This window comes from Haemorhous mexicanus, chromosome 5 (genome assembly GCF_027477595.1).
Source record: "Haemorhous mexicanus isolate bHaeMex1 chromosome 5, bHaeMex1.pri, whole genome shotgun sequence".
Lineage (NCBI taxonomy): Eukaryota > Metazoa > Chordata > Aves > Passeriformes > Fringillidae > Haemorhous > Haemorhous mexicanus.
In genome coordinates this window covers 52,239,230-52,263,649 of record NC_082345.1, presented here as the reverse complement: position 1 = coordinate 52,263,649, position 24,420 = coordinate 52,239,230, and the positions used below count along the sequence as shown (strand labels likewise).

The 24,420-nt window shown below is 34.9% G+C and overlaps 1 protein-coding gene across 5 annotated transcripts in view; it reads left to right on the top strand.

Moving 5' to 3' along the window:
* The window catches only part of CTTNBP2 (cortactin binding protein 2), a 77,966-nt gene that overhangs the window by 38,504 nt on the left and 15,042 nt on the right, over positions 1-24,420 (top strand). For all 5 annotated transcript variants that reach the window (XM_059847155.1, XM_059847153.1, XM_059847154.1 and 2 more), the window contains 11 exons: positions 3,621-3,824; positions 9,186-9,285; positions 11,639-11,789; positions 12,826-13,080; positions 16,185-16,302; positions 18,671-18,937; positions 20,280-20,375; positions 20,814-20,893; positions 21,999-22,085; positions 22,169-22,268; positions 24,027-24,179. In XM_059847155.1, the coding sequence (XP_059703138.1) occupies positions 3,621-3,824; positions 9,186-9,285; positions 11,639-11,789; positions 12,826-13,080; positions 16,185-16,302; positions 18,671-18,937; positions 20,280-20,375; positions 20,814-20,893; positions 21,999-22,085; positions 22,169-22,268; positions 24,027-24,179 (1,611 nt within the window). The remainder of the gene's footprint in view (positions 1-3,620; positions 3,825-9,185; positions 9,286-11,638; positions 11,790-12,825; positions 13,081-16,184; positions 16,303-18,670; positions 18,938-20,279; positions 20,376-20,813; positions 20,894-21,998; positions 22,086-22,168; positions 22,269-24,026; positions 24,180-24,420) is intronic.

The following is a 24,420-nucleotide window of genomic DNA, read 5'->3' as shown; positions in this document are numbered from 1 at the left end:
TATTCCCTTTTTCAACATCTTTTTTAAGTATGACTTCCTTTGAGGTGAGAAGCATCTAACAAACTACAAGTACTGCTGAAACCTCCTTCCCATATGCATTTGTATGTCCTCTAGGCGCAGAATCAGTTTTATTAATGATCTGATTGATTTTCATATGCTTTATTTACTTTTTTTCAGAAAATGTTTAGAATTTCAGTTTTGCATTCAGTTAAAGCAGAACATGGTTAAATCTTATTCATTTGTGTAGTAAGTAGTGAGCTTCAATCAGAAGTCTTTAATATTTTTAAGAACAGTGACAAAAAATTTTAACATATTAAAGGACATTGACAGAATCCTTCATTTTTATACTTTTTTTTGGTCAGTAAGTTCATGCTTTTTGCTTCTTACCGTGGAGTCGGGAGAATTGATAATAACCTAATCACTAAAGTATTATATTTAATAATTTTAATAGAGTTTCCTAGTGAGCTCAGATTGACTTAGGAACATATCAACAGCCTGATTTTCAGTAAGGAAGTGTCTTGGTTCTAAGAAAAGGAACTCTTCAGAGCAAACTTTAAATGGGAGCTCTGATCCCTGTCGCTAAGGCATTCTGCTAAAGTAATGTGATTGTGTCTTCTTTTGGAGATGGCTATTGTACCATATGTTGCTCTTTTCATCCCTGCTAGGAAAAGACATGGGCCTTCATCATTAATGTTAACCAGACTGCATGTAGAGACATTACAATGAACATTTATGGCCTGATTCAAAATCTGTGGCAGTGTTTTCATTAACTTCAGCAGCCTTTGAATCAGTGCCAAAATGCTTCTGCTCTGTTTGGATTTCTGCAGTTCAATGGCTGTAAGACTTCAAAATGGAAACAAATGTAGGCGTTTGGATTACCATATCCCTGGGATTTCTGCTTTCACTTTCTTCTTACTTTTGTGCTTTCTGTGTCACTCTTGAATGAAATATTTTTTTTTTTATTTTGCTCATTTCTATAATGATTGATTTATTCTCTCTTTACAATTGGCTGTGAAGATAAAAGTGTGTGTGGCGGGGGGGGTGAAGGACTGAAATTAACCATCTCACATTCTGAAGCTGATGCCAGAAGCTGTTTTTGTCTGTCCCTCTGCCCTTCATCACTGCATGCCCTACAAGCTTTCACAGATGCTTCACATTTCCTAACTTTTTGAGTTTTGAGTCTGTAATGGTGTCCCTTATTTATTGTTATCTTCTAATGTTGGTGCATTTTTATTGGATGAATTGAATTTTATTATACTGCTTCACATTGATAATAGAATGTAAAGTTATATTTATGTTATTACTTATTTTTTTATCTTTATCAGTAGAAGGTTTTCATTTAATGGTAACCCAGTATAATTAATTTCATCACTGAATTGCAACCACATATTTTTCTTTTCAAGGAGCTGAAATGAAAATTAAGATGTGACATTAAAAAATTCCTTTCATTTTGGCATTTCTCTTAAGGATGCCCCAAGAGCAAGCAAACAAACAAGCAAATAAACTATATCAAAAATTGCATTTTTTAAAAAGGAAAGGAAACCTAAAATACTATTCATATTACCAAAGTTCCAGTGTTACTTGGATAAACAATTTTAGTAATGGTAGTGCCACCTTGACAATATCCACTATCAGTTAACAACCCAAGAAGACAGTAAAAATTATAGAAGTACTACTTTAAAAACGTTAATTATGTATAGCAACAGCTGCAGCACAGTTAGTTTCAAAGAATAACAAAAGGCTGGAAAACTAAAACCACTTTCATAATGGAAAGGAATACTACAAGTTTTTCTTTGGACCTTAGGAAATTTTTTAAGAGTTAACTGTTCTCAAATGGTGGAAGTTGAAGATAATATATTTTTTGCCATTTAAAGGATACAGTTTACTCAGTATATTGCCTTTTTTTTTTTTAATAAACTTCAGAAACCCTCAAAACTTTCTGATTAAAAGTATTGGCGAAATAAGTATTACTAAGAGTATTAATAATCAGAAGATAGCTTCAGAATTGAAGTTATAAGAAGATGTATGAAGTTAATTTTACAATTTATTTTTTGGTTTAAAGTTGGATTTATAAGGTAATTTCATAGCTGCAGTGATGGCTTCTTACAGTGCATATAAAAAAATAAGTTTAATAATAAGATAATAATATTGGGAAAATACTAAAAATGTGTTTATATGTTTAGATACTTCACTAGTAAGCTTAATTTAAATTGACAAATTTAGCTTACTTTAGAAACAAATATGAAAATACTCCAAGCATTTTTTGTTGTTTTGGGTTTTTTTAAACTGGAATCAAACTATGTATTCTTCATTGGTATTGCTCAGATGATTAATTCTTGTGTAAGCCTTGATGCTAATTAAAATGTATCGAGATCTTACAAGGTACCCAGTCCATTGTTTCTTTAAAATTCTCTTGGGAATTTCTGTATTTCATTTTGTTTTCCAAAATGTGGGGCAGACCATTCCAGCATGGTACTGCTACTACCACGTTGTTTTTCTAGTTGAAGATGTTGGATAGCACTTGCCAGCTTGGACGGAACTGAAGCTAATGCCCTGAAACTCTTCTTCAGTCTCAGGCATTGCAAAACTGCATTAAAAGCTGCCTTAACTTGCTTTGTATCAAATTTAAGCCTCATATGGTAGTCTATTTGTGGTCACAGAAGACAAAGTTATTTATTCAAGAGATAAATACAATGTGTATTTTCTAAAGGTAATAGTGAAAATATTAAGAAAAAAAACTTCCAGCTTTTCTCCTGTTTTCTCTTGCAGTCTTTGCTCAAGGCCGGATGCATAAAATATTCCATGCTTTATGCAGCAAACTTCATATTCTTAACAAAGTGCCTACTAAAGCTGATGAGTAGTCAACAGAACATTTAATCACAACTCCTAAGCTTTCAGAGTTTTGAATTGAATATTCTTTGTTAATGGAGTGACTTGAAAGCTTTCATACATAAATTTTGTATAGCCTGTTACTCATTCCCAGTGGAGCATTTTATAATGTTTAAGTATCACAGAGTAAAAGGAACATTACCTTAATGGAGAGTTCAATAATAAATATTTTTTTTCTGTATTATTTATGTAAATGATTTCTACATGTTTTTTCAAACTTATTGAAAGGCACCTGAAGTCAATAAGGGCTCTCTATACAATTATTCTTTATAACTACATGTGAGTTATATAAATACCAAATATATAAATACTAAAGTTTGCACTAAAGAGAATAAAATTACAAATGAAAATAAGTACTTTGTTTTGAAAACTTTTCTATAGATACTTAAAAAAAAAATCTTCCTGGCATACTGCAAATAAATTAAAATTTGTCCAAAACTTCTGTTAGCTTTGATAATATAAATTTTTTTGAGACATCCAGATGCTGCTACCATTCACAAGTTTCACACTGACCTTTTGTCGTGAGGTCCTGTTCATTTGTATTAACAAGTGTCACCCCTCAATGCAGTTTTTATTCTTCAGAATACCTTCTAATGTGTAGACAACCATCACAAAACTTTTGGTAAACTAACAAATGCAGTCATTTTGAAGATACTTTTTAATACTTGAAAGAACAGAGAAAGTGCAGGGCTTATTTATATGTCTCTAACTTCTGTTGCTTTAACTCACAGGCTGGTCTTCCTCCCTAACCCCTTTGTTAACAAGTGGTGGTCCTGTCCCCCTGGGTGGCAGGCCCACCCTTCTTCACCAAGCTGCTGCCCAGGGAAATGTCACTTTATTATCAATGCTGCTTAATGAAGAAGGACTGGACATTAATAACTCTTGTGAAGATGGCTATTCTGCCTTGTATTCTGCTGCTACGAATGGACATACAGGTAAATGATACTAAGATCTAGTATGGCACCCATGTAAACTAGTGAAAGCTCACTTCATAAGTTTTTAATATTCAATGCATAATTAAGTCAAATGCATTCTTCTTAAAACTGTGGAATTGAAAGTGGGATATATAGATAATATGACCAAAATTGTGCTCTAGCATATATATAAGCAATGCTTCTTGGAGCAGAACTTTGGAACTCAGGAAGCATTTGAAACACAAAAAATTGGTAGCATTCTGCAGGAACATCCATCCTAATTCTCCACTCCCTTCATTTAAAAAGCTACCAGATATTGTCATCCCATATTCTGTGAAAAACTAAAGATCTTTTGTAGCAATAGGAGCTTGAAAGAGAGAACTTTCCTCTGCAGGGATTAAGCAGCAAAGAATAGGTGGTCATCAGGGTTTTGATCTTCTGCAGCAGCAGTGAAAATGATGGAAGATAGTATCAGAATAGTGTGTTACTTGGGAAATAAGATGAACTGTCTTTATTTTTGAACTAAGTGAAATAGCCTTCATTTGTTACCTCGGCTCTCCTGAGAAAAAAGTTTTTTTTTTTTCTTTCCTCATGACCCCAACCCTCCTCTGTATTGAGGAAGAAGCATTTCTGAGCCTGTTAACAGTCAGTCTTCATGTTTTATGAATATATCTATGAAATGTAGCAAGTATGTTACTAACAGATATGAATTCATGGATACAAACTCCTAGCAATAATTTTCAGACTTTTAACACCAGGCTTTCAAACAGCAGTTTGTTTTAAAAGTCCAGTGCACATCACTGTAGCTTTTTCTACCTACATAAAAATCTCCAGATTCTTATATTGCAAGTGGTATCATTATGCTGTTTTGGACACTAAAGATGAAGTCCAGCAATATCAATGGCAAATATACCATTAACTTTTAGTAAAGTCAAAATTTTATTTCAGAGTAGAGGTTGGAACAAAGTCCCATTAAAGCCACTGCTTTCAAGAGTACTTTGTGGTTTTATTTAGTGAAATATTTATTAGTGACACAATTACAAACCCTTCATCCAGTGTTCCAGATAGTGTATAGGCTATTTCATAATTCTTTTGAAATATTTTAAAAATAAAACTAAAGTTAGGATACAAAATATGCAGCTATGCAGATAGTGTACATTTTTCTCACATGTTCAGGGTTAATTTTGCTGCCAGGCATCTGGGCCTTTTCACCTGAGTTTCTTTCCTATTGCCAAAACCTTTAAAATAGTGAAAAAGTACTTTTTTTTTTCCCTTTGGTGATTTTTTCCTTTTTTCAACTTATCTGCAGTGTTAAGAATCCATGTAAATTATATTGTATGGATTTATTATTCTCCCCTCACTGAATGGATGTTTGATCTATTCTTCCAGGCTTACATGCAGTTATCATTGCTAATATTTGTAGGAGATCATAATTGACCCAATTCTTCTTTATTCATCTTGTATTCTAAAATTGCATCAAAGCAAATGATTTTCAGTTACTGAACAGCTCCTACTGACAGCAAAGGCAATTTTCTCCATGTTTTATTGTCAAAATTTCAAATAAGAAAGACACTTGACAGAATTGTGCAAACACTTTAAAAAAAACAAACATATGCATATGCACCCTGTAATTGTTTAGTATGTTATATTTTTTGAGATAAAAACTGTATTACAGAGGTTATAGTCTTGCTCTTCTATTTATAGTTGACAGGATGTGAAAAATACTTGGTTGTACAAATCATCACATTTCAGCAGCTAAATGGATTGTATGAACACTGAATGAGAGGATCATACAACAGCAGTGTTGATGTCTCCTTAATAAATGATATGAAAATTGAAAGGTATAGATCTGTAGAATTTTTGGAGAAAAATTTTCATGCTTAACTTTATTACTAATATTATATATATATATATATATATATATAAAATCCTTTTCCACTACTTGTTGTTTGTTCTCAAATGAATGGATATATGTAGCAATTCAAAGTGGAGACTTTTAAAAACAAATTTACTTAAATTATGTAGGCTTCAGAATGGATGTATAGAAATAAATCTTTTTTAAAGTCCTTTCTAATACCTCTTCTTAACTAGCCAGGTGGAAAGAAATTATACTGCTGTCATTTTAAGGATAAAATAATTTATTGTTCAAATTTTTCAATTTCTTGGGTTTTGTTGTCAATGGTAAGTTTCTTCTGTTTTGGTTTTTTTCCCATAGAATCATACAGTCACTTAGATTGGAAAAGACCTTAAGATCATTCAGTCTGACCATAAAACTTAACACAAGCCTACAGTGGTGGGTGATTACACCATGATTTAATTTATTGAGAATGTTTTTAAAGTGGATTTAGTGACTAAATGAAGTTTGAGATTTCTAAGTCAACTAACCAGATTTTCTTATTTCTCCTGGAGAAGATTTCAGAGAAGAAAAGAGTAATTTTAGAACTGATAAAAGCAAGCTTGCGTACCTCCCTTCAGAGAAACCATGTTTCAGGGATTCTGGGAAGAGTGGAAACTGAATGATCCCCACACGTTTTCAGTGAAGAAATACAGTATTTGAGATGTGTAGATAACTAGAGTGTGGTAGAGCACATTATAATCACCATGGTGGCAGCAACTGTTATATGATCTCAGCCCATTCTGTAGAAAAAATTGAGTTACACAAGAAAAGAGCACTGAAATATTCTGTCTTAATCTATCCTAATTGCAAAATGTGTAGCTTTCCTGTTTGGAAACAGTTGCCTTTTGAGAGCTGCAGCAGAGGGTTTTTGCAGTTCATGAAGTTAATAGTAGATGCTCTGTTTCCAACACACACTGTACCTAATTCTGTAGGTCTGACAGAGAGAAATTCACCCTCAAAATACAGTTCCTTTGTATTTGAATGGACATGAGGAAACTGTTAATTTCATGATTTAATCACTAGATTGGGATAGCTGAACAGGTTGTCTTGTCAGTCTGCCTTGGTTTTACCATTAGCAAAGAAGGAACCGCGTCAGGTCTATTTTGCACTTAGTAACAGTAGTTCTCTTAGCTAATGGATCTGCATAGCTGTATGATATTGCAAATCGTGACCATTCTCCACCACAAAGAGGTGGAGAAGAACAGAATGAAAGAGTAAGAGTTCCTGAACCTGAGAGATGTGGAGAAAATAATATCCTTTGGACTCAGCTATGTGGTAATCAAATGCATTTACGGTGTAATTGATTGTCTTCTATCCTGAGTATTTGGAGGCTGTGGCACCCTGATTGATAGAAAAAAACTGGAGTGGTGTGGGAAGTAGAAAGGAATGAGGTGCAGAGACATACAGCTACATGGAGTCAGCTTTGTCAAGCCACGGATGTATCTGCATGATGTTTGCCATCACTCTGGAAGAACTAACTACCCAGCTGTGGTGGAGAGCAGTAAAATCTCCAGGTGTTTATCTTAATTTGCTTCCATGTTTTGCTTTTGCTATGACCAAAATTTATAACTTAGTGACACCAATGTCTGTTTAGTGCCTGCCCTTCCATCCAGTACTCCCCACTGCTTATTACTTTCATGGCAGACCAGAGTGAACTGGAGTGAATGAGCCTGGTCTGACCCAAATTACCCTTCTCCAAATCCAGTAAGAAGTCCATCCAGAAGACCCAGGCATCTTGGAGATAATTGCTCTTTTACTTTATATGCCACCAGAACAGGTCATGTGGAGCTTACTAGCTCACATGCTCTGCCTTATGCAAGTAGCTGTATTTCCTCATGGTCACACTTATCCCTAAGAATAAAAAGCTGTTTTCAGAAGCAGTATTTTCACAGAGATAAGCTTCATCAGAAACAGCATTTCTACAGACATAACCTACCACCTGAATGATCTGCCAGTCAATAAATGTGAATTAACCATGCCTTTCTAGACAGTCTTGTTCTGTGTGTTCATGGCTTTTGCATGGCTAACATATGCTTTATGAATAAACAGCCGACTATTCTAGCCAAATACTTGAAACTTCTAAATGAAAATTTTTTCAACTTCCCTCATAAACTTTAGAAGTATCTTAGGATGTCAAGCAGGAATCTGAATTTTCAAGTTAGTAATTTAATATAGGACCAGGATTGGAAATGGAAAGAAGAAAAAAAAAAGGTCATTCTTAGCAGAGTATTTTTGTGTTAAAAAGTGAATGAAAATATATATTTATTTTACATATCTTACAATTGGAAGGACTTGGTAAGTTAGTTAGCAGAGAGCTTCTTCATGACTTAAAATAAATTACAGGTCAAGTCCTGTTAACTTACCAACTTTACAACGAAAAATAATTTCACATCCGATTACTTACTTCAAAATTAAAGAATCCTAATTTATGAAATAATAAATTAGAATGTTTTAAAATCTTGTTTCTTAATTTTAAATTATTTATTCAATCATCTCCACAACATCTGTATTAGCATTTGAAAAAATTGTAACAGGAGTAAATACATTGAAAAATGCTGTAGACTAGGCAGATTTATAAGTAGTTCTTAATATATTTTTCTGATATCCAAGTTGTTCTTAATATGTGTTTGGTTCTGATATCTAGAGTTAAACTTCACTAACAAAACTTGGCTTCAGGATTTTACTGAGTGCCAGAACAGCATGCATTAAGCTTGCTCAGAAATCAGGTCAGGAGTTTGTAATTGGTGTTGTAGCTGAGCTTATTTTCCAAGTAGCAGTTTCAATTACAAAAGACTTGTTTTATTTTGGTCTGGAGCCAATTTCAAGAATGAGGAGCAGATCAACTGTTTTCTTCAAAGTTAATTGCATCAAATGATATCTCAATTTGTGGATGAAAAGCAGTCTAATTACTATGTAATTAATTATCTTAAATTAGCTGTAGGGATGATGGAATGAGGCTGGTACTATTTTTAGCATGTGGTTTTGGAAATATATGAATGGGAATGTTTGGGGAGGTTCGAGTTTTTCAGCTTATTTTATTTGTCATTGCAATCACAAGTCAGTGCCCTAAAATAAGACTGGCCGGTGTGTTGCTTGAGGTCTGTGTGGCTGTGAACATCTCCCCTGTGGCTGTCATATTTGTCACAACTGCCAGTATGCAGTGATGCCTTTAGGGACTCCTGGATAAGTCAAATTCCCCACTTGGGAGGTAAAATAGCTAATTCTGCGAGAGGTGCCTGCAGTGGGCATGTATTTGAATCCCAGCAGAATCCAACCCAAGCCCTTTTTGCAGAAGGGTGGTTATGCCCATAGGAGGCAATTCTCATCTCTCTCCTGCAAACTTCTTGAGCTTCTATTTCAGTCCCCTAAGGTGTGATGTGTAGTCCAAAAGACTAGCTGATTGTTGCCCCTTGAGCAGACTTTAGCCTCTGACAGTTTTAACGCTGATCTTCTTGACTCATTCCATAGTTCTGCTCCATTTATAGATTGTGTGAGGTTGCTGCTGGCTGCAGAAGCACAAGTTGACGCTGCTGATAAAAATGGCTTTACACCCTTGTGTTCAGCAGTTGCTCAGGGACATGTCAAGTAAGTGAAGTCTTTAAGATTTTGCATGTCAGCTGTTACTCAAGTTTACATTATATATGTTTTCATTACATTATTGTTGCATTCTTATGTATAAATGTACTTAACTATAATTTATTGAAAGCATCTACTTAAATTCATATTCTTATGCCATTCTGATTTTAATATTTTCTATTTGTTTTCTTTCCAGTTTCAGCTCTTAAGGTTGCTGAGCATGTATTCTTAGCAATTACAATGTGGTACTGGTCTGCTTGGGCATTGTACCACTGAATTTCTTCATTTTCTTGGAGTTATCAGCCATAGCATAGGATTAACAGAGAAAGGAAGAAGGAAATTAGTTTTGCACTGATTTTTTTCAGGCATAGAATTCTATGAATATCATATTCAGAGGCAAATGAACATCTGTGTTTTCTCCTGAGTGATATATAATACCTTACACAACAAAACAAGGGTTTTTTTAAGGTTTAATTTTTTTGTATTCGTATTCTCTCATTAAAAGAAATATCTTAACACTTCATTTAAATAGGAAGTTGTTTATTTTCCTGACTTACCCTCACAACACTTTGCTATATATCATCGGCTATGTTGTGGTATTGCAGACTTTATATTCTTTTTGCCTTAGACTTACTTATGTAATATGATAGCCATTTTTAGCCAATGATACACACTTTTTGCTTTTACTTTTTCAGATACTGAACATGAAGTGAATTGTAAAATTGAGCATGGAATGACAGGGCTAGCCAAAAATGTCAGAAAGACTACAAATGGTTCAGGCTGTTTGATTTGTTGGTCTCTTAAAAGTTCAGGCACAGAAAAAAAATCTGTAGTAGGTGGAATTTGGGGCAACAGTATTGTCTGTCTCCTAATGTGGGGTTAATGACAGCACTAAACTGCTCTCAGTTGCACAGTAGGTGTCTGTCATTGACTTGAAAACGAGTCCCCTGTGACATCTTCATTTGCCTTGTTCCTGAGCCAAGACAATACTGCCGTTCTAACTCTGGTTCTGTAGTCAGGAAAAAAAATTTAGTTTTTTGAGGCTGGTCTAGTAACTAAGTTTAGGAGAAACTTCCAGAATCATTTCCCATGTGGTCCAGGCCACGATGACCCTGAACTTGAGGTGGAAAGTCGTCGTAGCTTTTCGAGATTCACCAAATACAATGTAAAGTATCAAACTAGATATTTCTAACCTAGCAGACTTAAAACTCAATCTTGACTTGCTCTATGGAAGTGTCTTCTTGTGAGCCTTTCTTAAAATAACTTTGTGACTGTATGGTTAGGATGTATGCCTATTTTTTAAGGCAGATCATTATTTTTATTTTTATTTTTTTTGTTCATTTGAGCATTTTTGGAAAGCATAGATAATTCATATCAATGCTAAAATTGTGCATTTTACCTTGAACTTAACTTATTCTTATATATATATCCCTTACAGTGGTTTAAATATTTTGTCACAGTATATTTTGTTACAGTATGGTCTCTTAATCAGTAGTTATTTGGCATTGCACTAACTGCTTTGAGGCTTTGTTGTTGATATGCTTTCTATTTTTATGGACTGATAAATATTGAGCTGGAGAGCTGGGATCTTATCTTTGCTAACAATGCAGAGTTGTTTGAACTGCAGAGTGAATTGACTGACATTAAGATTTTTGCAAGTCTTAAGTGTTGTTGAAAATCTAGGTTGGGGAAGGGAAAGGTAGCCAACTCTGGCACAAGAACTGGGAAAAAAAATGGACCTACTGCTACAGGGTTGTGAGGAAGTACAGGAGGTTGGATCTGAATGCCAGCCCCAAGTGAATTGCAGCACTCCATCTAAGCTCCCATCCTCCATAACCCAGTAGCTGCTAGCAATACACCCAAGCCATCCTTGCAGAGTAGCCTCCATTCAGGCACCTACTGAATGGTAGGTATTGCCATAGCTGTTTTGCTGCCCCCACAGGTTACTTCCCTAGATGAGTGTCCATTTTGCTGGTAAAGCTAATCTTAGTCCTTCATTTCATTTTTTCCCTTTTCAATTCTATTTTAAATATCAGTAGTCAGTAATGTTTCTTTTTTTGCTCAGCTGAATATTTTTCTTAAGCAGCTGTCATCAAGTTTTTATCAGTCTTGTGAAATGGAGTGGTTTACATTCAAAATTTTTAAATGCAGCTACAGTAGTTTAAGATTTACATGTTTGAAGTAGCTTGTCTTTATACCTATGTACAAAATTATCCTTTATACTTGTGTATATGGGTTGATCACAGGTAGATCTGTATCTGTAAAATTAATACTTTATTTTAAATATTTAAATGTCTTAAGTAATAAAGAGGTGTTGCATGTCTAACATAAGACAATTTTATTGCTTTATTGTTTGCTGTAGATGTGCAGAATTATTAATTATGTATCAGGCTGATATTAACCATGCTGCTGAAAGAGGACAGACACCTTTGTACCTGGCCTGTAAAAACGGAAATAATGATTGTATTAAACTGTTGTTGGAAGGTGGAGCGGATCGAACAATAAAAACCAGTGTAAGTTAAAATAGTTTGTACAGTTACAGTACCTTGTATAGTACTGAATATTGGCATTAAAATATTTATTTAAACTTTTCTTTAAAGCTTAAATAAACCATATAATTTGAAATTAATATTTTGTTATTTTCTGGTTTTTTTAAACTGTATATTGTCTAAAATTTCCTAAATTCTGTGACTTTCATACCATTTTACATATTTTAGATTCCATTGGCAATTCGCTGCAACTTTTCTCCAGCACTGGATTTGTAAAATGCTTCCACTTTATGTGTTAGGGTGCTTTATTGTGGTCCTTGAAGGGACAACACCCCAAAACTTTCTTGCCATTATTGTAGAGTCTCATGTATCACAAGTGGCAGAATATGGACAAAAAAAAGTCATATGTAGAGGAGAAGGGAAGGACTGTCTCAAAATTAGTGCCTATATAATTGCCTTTTTCAGGTGCTTTTCTGAAGTTTTTTTTATGACTATGATGTCAGTAGATTCTTATGACAATAAATGTGGGTTATAGACTGTTCCAAAATACAGCACAAAGAGTAGTAGCTTCACAGAACATTCTACTCCTCCATTAATTATTACACTAAATCTTTATTCATTCATTTATTTTGCAACTGGAAAGTAAATATATTTGACTTGGAATGAGAAAAAGTTGTGATGTCAAAACTGTGAAACTGACTAATAAATGGATTAATGCAGCATGAAACAATATTGATAGTTGGAATCATTTTTGTTTGATGCACAGGAAGGAAGCAGCTTACTAACAGCATGTATCACTTAGACTCTTCTAAAAATTTTGAAGATTTTATCTGTTGGACTGTCCTTGGAGAAAGCTGTAAATTTTTTTTCTTCTACATTTTCTTTCTCTCTTCCACCCGAAACACATACAAGCAACTCTGTTTTCCCAAAGGATTTCTATGTCACTCTTGCTTGTCTTCCAATGGAGCCTTCCATTTAGGTTCTTTGCTGATATAAGTCTGCAAACAATTTTCTGTGTGTTTGGTGGCAGTGTGCTTTTTCATTGTGGTTTCTTTTTTAGGATGGCTGGTCACCAATTCACGCAGCAGTGGATTCTGGTAATGTTGAAAGTCTCAAGCTCCTTATGTACTATGGAGAGCCGAACAATGGGAACTGTTTGATGGATGCAGAGCCTAATTTCGACTACTTTGATTTGGAGAAGAGAGAAGATGACTATAGCAGTAGAGTAAAGCCTGTTGTTTCTGCAGATCTCATCAACCATGCTGACAAAGAGGGCTGGACTGCTGCCCATATAGCAGCATCAAAAGGCTTTAAGGTTAGTCTGTGTGAACAAGTTACAGAAACGTGATAGCATTTAGGCAAAATAAATCCTTTTCTTTTATCTTTGAAGAATTACAACTTAGATGTCAAGTCTAAGTTTGTTATCTAGTTTATAGGCCAACGTGATTTAACAGAGACAGAGATAGACCTCCAGAATTTGTCCCAGAAGCCAGGTGTCAAATGGAGTGAATTACCATATTTAAATGTCTACCTCTTGTGGGACACCAGTAAAAAGCGGAAACATCATTACTTGACATTTTCAAAGTTAAGGTGAGATGAATCCCACTCTGAGTGCCAATTCATTGGATGTCATGTGCTCATAGATATTAGATGGACATAATTTCACTAGGAACAATTTTTCCTCTGTGAAGGAGGGGGGAAGAAGAAATTTGAGAACCAGATTTCTGCAGGCGTACATTGTTTAATTTATTATTTTGGGCAGCCTTTTTATCAAACAATGAAACATTTTTGAGGTTGGGATAACTGACAACATGGAGGATGACCTGACAGGTCCTACTGATGACCAGCAGGAGGATTTCTGGAACTTTAATACCACTTCTTGACATCAGAAGCTGTACACTTTGTAACACTAACCATTTAAAGGACTTCTTTTTATATGGTAGCTGTCAGTCAGATCTCACTGTAAAATTTTTACCCAGGAAGAAAATAGAGGGTGCTCAACACAGAAGAGTGAATTTTAAGAAAATACTGTCCAAGACTTCAAAACTCAGCTTGTGTTTACATGCCCAGTTCAATACCTTCATTATGTTTGCTTTTTTTTCCTGATAAATTTATGTTCAAGATAGATATGCTCAAAATAGACACAGATTTAAGGTTCAGTTAAGGTTATGAGTTTTTTTAGGGACAGCCATTGCTTACTCAGCATTTTGCATTACAAAGAGTCAGTGTTCCATTAGCAATGTCTGTTAGGCAGGTGCAGATTCTCATTCCAGTTTCCACTCATACAAATTTAGATGGAGTTTAAGATACTTGCTGTAATCTGCAAATACCTAAATAATATGTGCTATGTTGGCTCTTTCTGCAATAATATAATCCCCAGGAACTTTGAATTTAGGTTTCATTTTCTGTCTGAAAGGTCTCTGAAAGGTCTGATCTCTCTGAAAGGTCTGACACTGGAAATCTTTACATGTCTTTCATTAATAACTCCAGCATTTGAGTTTCTAAGCACATTCCAAGTAAATTGTTTAATAAGATCTCCATTTGGGGTTGAGGGGAGTCTCCTTGATGATGAAGGTGATATATGGCTGGCAATCAGATTCCTGGTTTTGATGTTGTAGAGCCTACAAGATTGCATTTGATTTGATGCATTTATCAATTTGAGATATGTTTGGGATATTTGAAAGCTAAAAAAGCTTAATAGCCACCTCCAAGTGCTGTTTACACTTTGACTTTGTTCTCTGATCCATTATGTACACTGCATGTCATTCATTCCAGTGCATGATAGCTGCATGTAAGCAGTGCTGACACTTGCATCCTCTTGTTTTGACATAGGTAGGGGCCATTCTCTACAGATAATTCTGCTAGGACATCTTAGCTGTTATTTCATAGGTAGCAGAGACAACAAAACCCCTCATTTTACTAAGGAAAATAGGCTTGATTTCTTTGTTCTGTCCCACTTCTTCCTGCTTTACTTCCCATTTTCAGCCTCATAGTTCAGTTCTCAGCCTTCTGCTGTTCTGCTATTCATTGCTTCTATTTGAGAGATAGTGTTAACAAACTAACCTGTCAAGAAAATATGTGCTTTTTTCTGTTTGGTAATCCTTCTGGCAAGCTTAGTGGGCTAAACATTTTTTTAAAGTACTTATAGGTGCTATAACTACAGCCTGGTAAAATTTCACCTCACAGGCAGATATACCTTGAATGACTGCTATATTTATGAAAGGTCTGAGAGTGTCAGATACACTCACAAAAGTTTCTGCAGAACAGCTACAAAATAGGTAACAGTATGTCAGCCTGCAACTAGCCACTATTCCACATCAAAATACTCAATAGCTGCTTCTCTGTGTTTTTAAGGTTTGGTTTCCCTGCTATGGTTAACCCAAAACATTATCAATATAGTATTAACTAATATAATTTCCACTGGGGTCTTTTTTTTTTACAATATGGACGTGTCTTTAAAAGCATATCTGAGATGAAGAAGTTTTCATGGAGGCTGTCTGTATTATTGCAGAATGATGGTCATTAGAAACAAGGACTTGATCCTTTTTCTGATTGTTGATCAATCAATTTGAATGTGGTTTTATGACAACTCTTTTATTCCACACATATTTGGGAGGACCTATATAGTGAATATTTTTTCATGTTACAGTATGATTCTGCCAATTCAAATTTATATGGTAATAGCTTGTTCCTAATTTCAATGATTTTCCCTTTTGTTGAGCATATGACATTTTTAGAGAGCATCATGTTGTCATCCCCAAGATGTCTGTGCTCTGAATTAATAAAAATACATTTTTTTATCACTGCATTCTTACGATGCTCGCAGAATTTCAGGTTTCTGCTTGCAGAAATTCTGCCAAAGAAGAGGCTTGCAAGGTGATTTTAAAATTATTCCTTTTTTGTGTCCCACTCAGGTGTCAGTCATGATGGAAACTCCTGCTTGGTGAATTACAAAGTGAAAACTGATTTTATGGATTGTTACCTAAATAGATTCATTTATTAGTCTGTATTAGGCTTTAGAATTGCTTATTTACTGTTGCTTGAACAATGAGGCCAAGATGTTCAAACCAGGATAATAGCTGGGTTTCTGTCTCCTTATCAATACCTAAACTAGTGGCCAGATATAAAAATTTCTTAATTCAGCTAATCAGCACTTGATGCTTAGAGACTGTAGAACCCTGGCTCTATGTGTTCTGCTTTTTTATAGTCATTATTTGAGACTTTAAAGTCTGCTATAAAATATTTTTACTCCTGGCTTTCAACTCTGTGAGAAACATCATTTTATCTATAGAAACTCTGTAGCTGATTGTCTTTGGAAATGCATGTGTAAGAACTTTAATTAGGAATCTAATTGCATATTGGTGGAATGCTTTAGTGCAGTAAATGGACAAGTAAATAATACAGTTCCTACCTTTGCAGAACTGCCTAGAAATCCTTTGTAGCCATGGTGGACTAGAGGCTGAGAGAAAAGATAAGTGTAATCGAACATTGCATGATGTTGCTACTGATGATTGCAAACATCTCCTAGAAAACTTAAGTAAGTAAATGCTATCAGCACTACATTAAAATGTTTTTAGTAAAGAACTTGTGGGGCAAAAATGAGAACTATGAAAAGGGTAGTTGTCACTTTTTTGGCACCAAAATATTAAGTTACTTTGATCTAGCAAGTTTCTATTCTCCAAATTTTGCAAATGCATATGATACAATTTTGTTGGAGGTAATTAAATTCCTCATGTCTTTGTTTCTAAACCATTAAAAAGATGATTCATACTGTACGTTTGCAAATGTCCATACTCTTTTAAAATTTCTGAATTTAATATTAGTAATTACTTTTTCAAAAGCTATTGCCCTCCTCTTATCTTTTCTTCCAATTCTTGCAGAAATAGTCACTTAGTGGTGGATAGCTGTCATATTCCCTCAGGCTAAGATGATCATATAGTCATATCTGAATCTCTTTTAGAGCATAGTTTATTTTGTCACTTATTGGTGAGGGGATTATTTGTTTGATTCTTCAAATATGTCTTAGAGACCACATCAAAGAACTTCTTTTTTCCAGCATCAGTAACTTCTGTAAGAAGATTGCTCTTCTGTTGAAACCTGTCATCTTCCTTCTCTGTAAATTTTCTCAAAATTCAGTAGAGCAGGCTCATCTGTGTATTTCTTGAGACAGAACTTAATTCTTCCTCACACTAGTTTTGTGGGTTTTATATCACAGTATAAATCTAGATATAGCTGCATCTATATATACAGAGAAAGATATCGTTAGTTCTCTGCATGATTAGAATTATGACATTTGTAGATTTGTATGCTCTCTATTTTTTCACTCCTTTTTTGTGTTTGTCTTGTGGGATATAGGGATGTAGGGTAGTTAAGTGCACTGGTTATCAACAAATTGAGGAAGTTTTCTGTCTGCCGCTTCTGATTTTCCTCTTCAGCTATTTAAAATCCCAGTTCTTACCATTTTACTGCAGGTTCAGAGGGGACTACAGCTCACTTTCTAATAGACACTCCTCCATAGTCATCTTTATCAGACTGAAACAAATTTCTGACGGCTGAATCTGCAGCCTGTTAAATTAATGCTTGTATTATTCCCATCAGTCTTAGTACCCTGTGTCTCTGGTCATGCTTGTCATGAATCCAACAGCTTTTATCAGGTCAGAACCTGATGGCCTCCCATTCTCTTCTTCTTTACCTTAAGCCAAGACTGCATTTTTGGGTAAGGTGTCTGTGTACCATCCTCTACCTTCCTCAGAGTCCAGTAAGATTTTAACTGTAGGACAGGAGGATCTGTGCTCTGACAGATCTGAAAGACTGGGGCCAGGACTGCCAGCTATGCCTTACAGGTCACATGCATTGGAGTTTAGGCATATTCTGTACCTCTGTCCTGGGGGCCTGTTCCCTTGTGGAGAACCCTCTATACTCCTTACAGTCTGTGCTCATTTCCCTGAGGTCCTGCTATCAGAAGGGCAAGCCTTTGGTGCATTTCTCACAATTCCACATCTGAAGGATGCCTCTGAGTAATCTTTTCCCATTGATAGGCTCGTGGGTTTAAATCAGAGCTTTTCTGACATAAGGAGAACTTCACTGGTTTGTATCAGCTGAAGATCTGGCTTCTGGACACTAAAGGGAAACACAGATCATGTTGCAAGACTTCATAATAATCTGATATGGGTTGTTTTTTATTGTGTACTTTTTAGAATATAATTTTAATTTTAATTTCATAATTTCTGACACGTACTGTTCAGCATGAAAATTAGAAGATAGTTTTCTTTTCATTTTTAGTCATCTAAATTATCTCCACAGATTGCTCCTTCTCTTGAGTTTTATTCCAAAGAGCAAGATTTAAAATACTTCATAGTTTCTAGAATGTGCATGTAAATTTCCTTTTTTAACATTTTGTTAATTTACTCTATAGCAAATCAAATATGCCCTTTCAAGTGCATTTTCTGTCTTTGCTCTTAGGTTTTTATTTAAAGATGTTTGGCTCAGCTGTGTTTTTCACTTGTGCACTAGTGCCAGAAAATTATTTCCTACATTGATAAGAAAAAAATGTGCATAAACACAATGAATTGAAAAAATAAGACATTGCCTACAATCTGTCTTAATTTATAAGTAATTAGTCTATAAAGAGGAAATATAAGATTAAGTAAATTTTGTCTTGTTTCCTGTTATTTAAGCATAATAATACTGAACTGTTTTTTGTAAAAAAGTATAGATACATTGGTATTTTCATCACTGCTCTGATTTCGTGGTGGTGATCTGTGCTGTTCTTTACCATTTGCTTCTTTGTAGCAGGAGTTATTTTGTAGCTTTCCTTTGTAATACTGGATGTTATTGGTTGATAATAATGGGATTTTTTTGAGTTTTACAGTTTTTCTCATAGTTGGTGTTTTGTTTTTCAACAGATGCTCTTAATGTACCTTTAAGGATTTCAGTCAGCGGCATTGAACCAGTCCATTGTGGTGCAGAGGAATTTGATACAATATGTGCTTTAAATATCCGCAAGCAGACATCATGGGATGATTTTTCAAAAGCAGTGAGTCAGGCAGTGACAAACCATTTCCAAGCAATCACTTCTGATGGATGGAGGAGCCTAGAAGATCTGTCATTTAATAGTGCTGCAGAATCCAACATTGGCCTCAGTGCAAGCAGTATATTTTCTGTCAAACTAGGTATCAATATTGGTTCTAATGATAAAAGCAAAACTTGGGGGTGTTCTCAAATTTGTGAAATCTTCTAAGATAAAAATATCTTTGAATTACTGCATCTTTTAAAGTGTAGACTAAGACTAATACTAGATATGAAACTTCGAACAGTGCTGTCATGAAAGCATTCCTTACTTTTAGCTGTGTGTATGGAACAATTATACACTTTAATATAATCTTGGAGATCATGAGGCCCTATGTTAATTAGTCTTTTAGTACTTTTAGTACTCCAGAGGAGAAATCTCTATGTCAGGTGAAACTAAGTTCTCACCCTGAGTGCTGTGTGCAGTTTTGGATGCCTCAATATAAGAAGCAGCAATTAGGAAGTGTCCAAAGGAGACATGAGGATGGTGAAAAGTCTTGAGGAGAAGCCTTATGAGGAGTGGCTGAGGTCTTGGTCTGTTCAGCCTGGAGAAGAGGAGACTGAGGGGAGACCTCATTGCAGTTACAACTTCCTTATGAGGGAAAGAGGAAGCGCAGACACTGATTTCTTCTCTGTAATGACCAGTGACAGGACTTGAAGGAACGGCCGGAAATTGTGTCATGGAGATTTAGGTTGGATATTAGACAGAGGTTCTTCACCCAGAGGGTGTTGGGTACTGGAACAGGCTCCCCAGGGAAATGGTCATAGCACCAGCCTGACAGAGTTCAAGAAACATTTGAGCAATGCTCTCAGGCACATGTGACTCGGGATGTCCTGTGCAGGGCCAGGAATTTGATGATCCTTGTGAGTCCCTTTCAGCACAGGATATTCTGTTCTCCTACAAAAACAACTCAAAGCCCACATTGCTTCTTTACAGTACATCCAGAATATACAGTAAATACAGACTGTAAATCACCCGCATAGGTAAACAGAACTACTGTTTTACATAACTTCACTTAGCAAGGTACAAAAGAGAAATCTTTAAATTTGCAAAATTGGCCAAAATGTGGTGGTCTTAGTAACAGTTGTATAAGTTTCTGAAAATCCATGTACTTCATCTTAAATCTCATTCCTTCCTTTGCCTTCTCATCAGCAAAACTGAACCCTGGTCATGTTAGACAGGGCAAATTATGCTATTTTACTCTATTTTATGTGTAAAGATAAAAAGACAGGCTAGCTGTTTAACTAGTGTCTCAATGTCAGAAAACACTAGTAACTTCAGTTGTATATCAAATAATAGCATGATTTAGTACATCTCATACATGGGACTGGTTTGTTTGTCAAATTTGTTAGTGTATGCACATAATCTTTGTAAGCAAGTGAATATGCTTGAGTGTAGAACACTTTATATATGTACAAGGAATATCTCTCTCTTTTTTTTAACAGGAAACATTACATGGTCAACAGGTCAGATTTTTTCCCAGCCACCATGGGACTTCTTGAAGAACAATAGAGCTGAGCATATCACAGTGTTTTTGTTTGGTAATTTTCAAGTCATAATTTTTCAGTTTTGAATGTTAAGATACTCCATATGAAATACATCATTTGAGAGTCATTTGCTTCTGGTTTTGTTCTTCATTGTTGCTTAATTCTCAGAGACATCATATCTGTTTAGTTGTTTAACTATATTTTAAAGTGTCTACAACATTTTTCTGGCATTTCTGTGCCTGCAAATATGCTGCACATGAAAATCTTACTGCCTTTTTCAGCCATACGGTAAAATATATATTGCTTATGTCATGGACACCCATGAATCTATGGTGCTAGATAAATGTCTTTCATTTATTCACCATTTCAATTTCCGTAGCCTCTTATTATAAAAGGTAATTGTAGAATACTGCATGAAAATCATATGTATCAGTCATACATGCATGTAAACATGAGAAATTTACCAAAGTTATTTGTATGTCTCATTTTAAGGACCTCAAGAAGGCTGTTTAAACAGTGTGACTTATGCATCCATGATCCATCTTCAGACACTTCAGAATTATCTCCGCCTGGTCAGTAATAAGCTTGCTTCTCTCTGCATGCTACCTGCTTTTCAAAATACTTCTATAATAGTGTTGACTAAAATTGGGGTTTTTTTTCTCTGTAAAAGAACATCAAGACTTCTGAAAAATTGAAATGGGATGAAAGCTGTTTTAAAATAAAGTTCCCCCTAAGTTTACCCTTAAGTCTTGTGATAGCATTAATTTTCTTCTTTAAATAGCTGCTATCTGAATAACTGAACTGCTTAAAAATATAGTAAGAGCTCTCTGATATCTTAATTGCTTTCCAAATTTATTTTATTCCACTTTTTGAAGAGAAAGTAAATTAGAATAACATTCACGTAAGCAGTTATTTGAGATGTGAATTTTATTACTAGCCTATGTAGAAATCTCCTGTAACACACCTTATTTAATACCACAAAATGTAAGGATAATTGAATAATATGAGATAGCTATCATAGATCATTTCTTTTAACATCAGAGTTAGTTTAGAACCTGCTTAATTTCTGCTGTGTCCTTGGATAGTATTTTATGTTGTCAGGAGAATGTGCCACAGGTTTCTGATATATTCAACCTTATTGCTAAGAGATTGCAGAGATATGAGTATATTTCCTTACTGACATTTAAGAGGTAAAACAGAGTTAGATAAAAAAAAAATTGTTTTACCATACTGATGACATGAACCCATTTCTACTGCAAATAAAATCCTCAGTTTTAATCCTTAACTTGGTAGCGACTTAAACTGATGATTTTGGCATCATTCTATATATTTTGGCATCTGTATATATTTTAATTCAAGATCAAGAAAATATTTGTGATTACTAAATTTATTCTTCCAGGTGACTGTTTTAAGTTTTTAAGTCTGTTGTAACAAAATACCTTGCTACGTAATTTTACAAATTAGGATATAAATTTATCAATATATTTCAAAGATGTTGTATGCAAGTAATGTCTGCTTTGAAACTAGTATAGTCAGGATTATCAACTCCAGTAGTTCAAATCAAACAAATTTGTCCTTTAGGTGCTGATTGTGTCATCTAGGTTAAAAAAAATCCAAGTCTGAAATTCCAAGAATAATTTATTTATGAAATAAATATTTATATTTATCTGCCTGTAGGTTGAACAATACCGTAATGTCATTTTCCATGGTCCAGAAGGAAGTTTGCAAGATTATATAGCATATCAGATAGCAGCCTGCATGAAGGTATTTGCACAAACATATCAAGTGAATTAGTCCATAAACCAGAGTTTTCACTATTTCACCAAATATATAAATTTTCAACACAGCAAAAGCAAGTGGCTGCAGGATCTACGTGTGAGATTGTTAAAGTGGAAGTGGATGCTGGTTTCTCCAAGGAGCAACTTGCAGAGCTGTTCATCAGTAATGGTAAGGTTATGTCAGAAAGACTAGTTTTGGTGATTTGTAGAAAAATTTTTAATGATGCAAAGTAAAGAAATACATAAAACCATTTTGCATAGTGGATGGCATGTTTTAATGGAACCCAGTTTTTCAGGTGCTTGGGGCCAATTGTGTGAGTCTAAACTGAGGGAGAGCTGAGCACAACAGAGTTCCCAGGGAGCTCTGTCAGAAGTTCATGCCATTTAAATGAAACCAGTCATTTTAAATATTAACTTCTGTCTTGTTCTTTTTTCCCTTTGTTTGTGATCCTTTAAAAGTTAATGGCTCTGGTTCAGATCGACTGAATCAGAACTGAGGGTCTACTGTGTGGGCTCATGAACAAAAGCAGAGCCATCCTATCAGGTTGTACAATGCCCTGCAGTGCTCTGTTCTGTTTGTTCTCATACTGCCCGGTGTAACTTCAGTCTGTGGCAGTTTTTTACTCTAAGGAAATCCTGGCCACAGTTCCCAGGATAGGTTGTGCCAGTGATGATTCCCACATGTCACTTTCAGTGCCACGGCATTGGTGGGAGAGAAGAGACCATTTAGTCAGAAGTCAGCCAGGCTTTGGTGCTCAGCCTGGAGGCAAAAATGTCACTTGTAGTTTGATTTGTTTACTGGCCACTGTCTCTTAGGAAAGCTGCTTCTTTTGGATGCTTTATTCTTTGTCAGCAGCACATTCTTTTTAATAGTCTGGTTTTGCAGTTCAGCGTGTTGCTTCTGATTGTGTCTCTCATTTTTCTGCCAGCTTCTTTCCCCACTGTTCAGCTGCATCTCCTTTCATAAGAGAGCATTTCTTCTCTATATTAATCCATCAGACACAGAAAGGGTACCTGTCCTCCCTCCTTTCAAGCTGTAGCCTCTTAGTAAAAGGGGCCAGTAATAGTCAGGAAACTGCAACTAAATTGCAATGATCAGATACAATCAGTTGCTGTAAGTTTTGCCTTATTACAGGTCAATTTCCTTAATGACCTTTGTTAGTACCACCTTCAAAAGGTTGTGAAACTATGCAGGGCACAGTATAGTCAAGATAAGTGTTTATATTTATATATGTGTTACAGAAGTATTTACCTGGGATTTAGTGCTGCAAGAACACTTTCAAAGCTCTGTCTTTTTTAAGCAATAAGGTGTTAAAATCAGGAAAATTAAATGAAAATATTTAAAATGTTAAAAAATTCAGAGATGTCATTTTAATGCCTTATAGGTTCCGGTGCTACTGGGTTTGGTTCATACCAGCTCTGATTATTTGAGTGATTCTTAAAGATATTGAAGGAAGTCTTAAAGAGATTAGCTACTTCTCATAGATGTTTGCTACTGTCTCATAGAGTGATAAAGTTTCTTACAAACGTTGACTATTCTTAAGCCTTTTATCACTACATAGTATAGAGAGTACATGTTAAAAGTTTAAGATGTAGTACAGCAAATGATAGAAATTTTTGAAGAGGTCTTTGCTATTGTATTTATATTCAGTGTACTGAATGAAGATCCTATTATAGACATTTCAGGAATTTGTTTTAATCACAGCTTTCAATTTTTTTCTTAATATACAGCATGATATTCTTTCTATTGTTTGATTTTATGCTTTCAATTTTAAACTTATTATCCAGTCTGTCTGGCCTGTAAACAAGTTAAAAAGGAAAAAAAAAAAATTAAAAATCTTTCATTGCACTAGTAGCAGTAAATTTTGTATATATAAATAGAAGTAAATTTTCCTAAGTATGCATTAATGGGATTTTCGTATTTCAGCTTGTCTGATCCCAGTGAAACAGTCTCCTGTAAACAAGACAACAATTGTGATTTTAGAAAATCTGGAGAGAGCTTCTTTATCTGAATTACTTGGAGATTTTCTAGCACCTCTTGAGAATCGGAGTTCAGAAAATCCCTGCACTATTCAAAGAGGTATTTAAAGAATTTGGTTTGCAGAAATGTTTTTACTACAGTACAGTTTTATTGTAATATATGAAAAAAAGGGAACAAGAGAAAAATGTAATTTGTTCAGTTTTTATAGTTTTATTGTAAACAGCTGTCCTTAACAAATATACCATATTTTTAGCTAATTTATGGTGTTTTGTGGGTTGTTTTTCCTTTCTAATTATGTCACTGCTTCTTGCTTCTATATGAAATCATTTCAGTTAAGTGT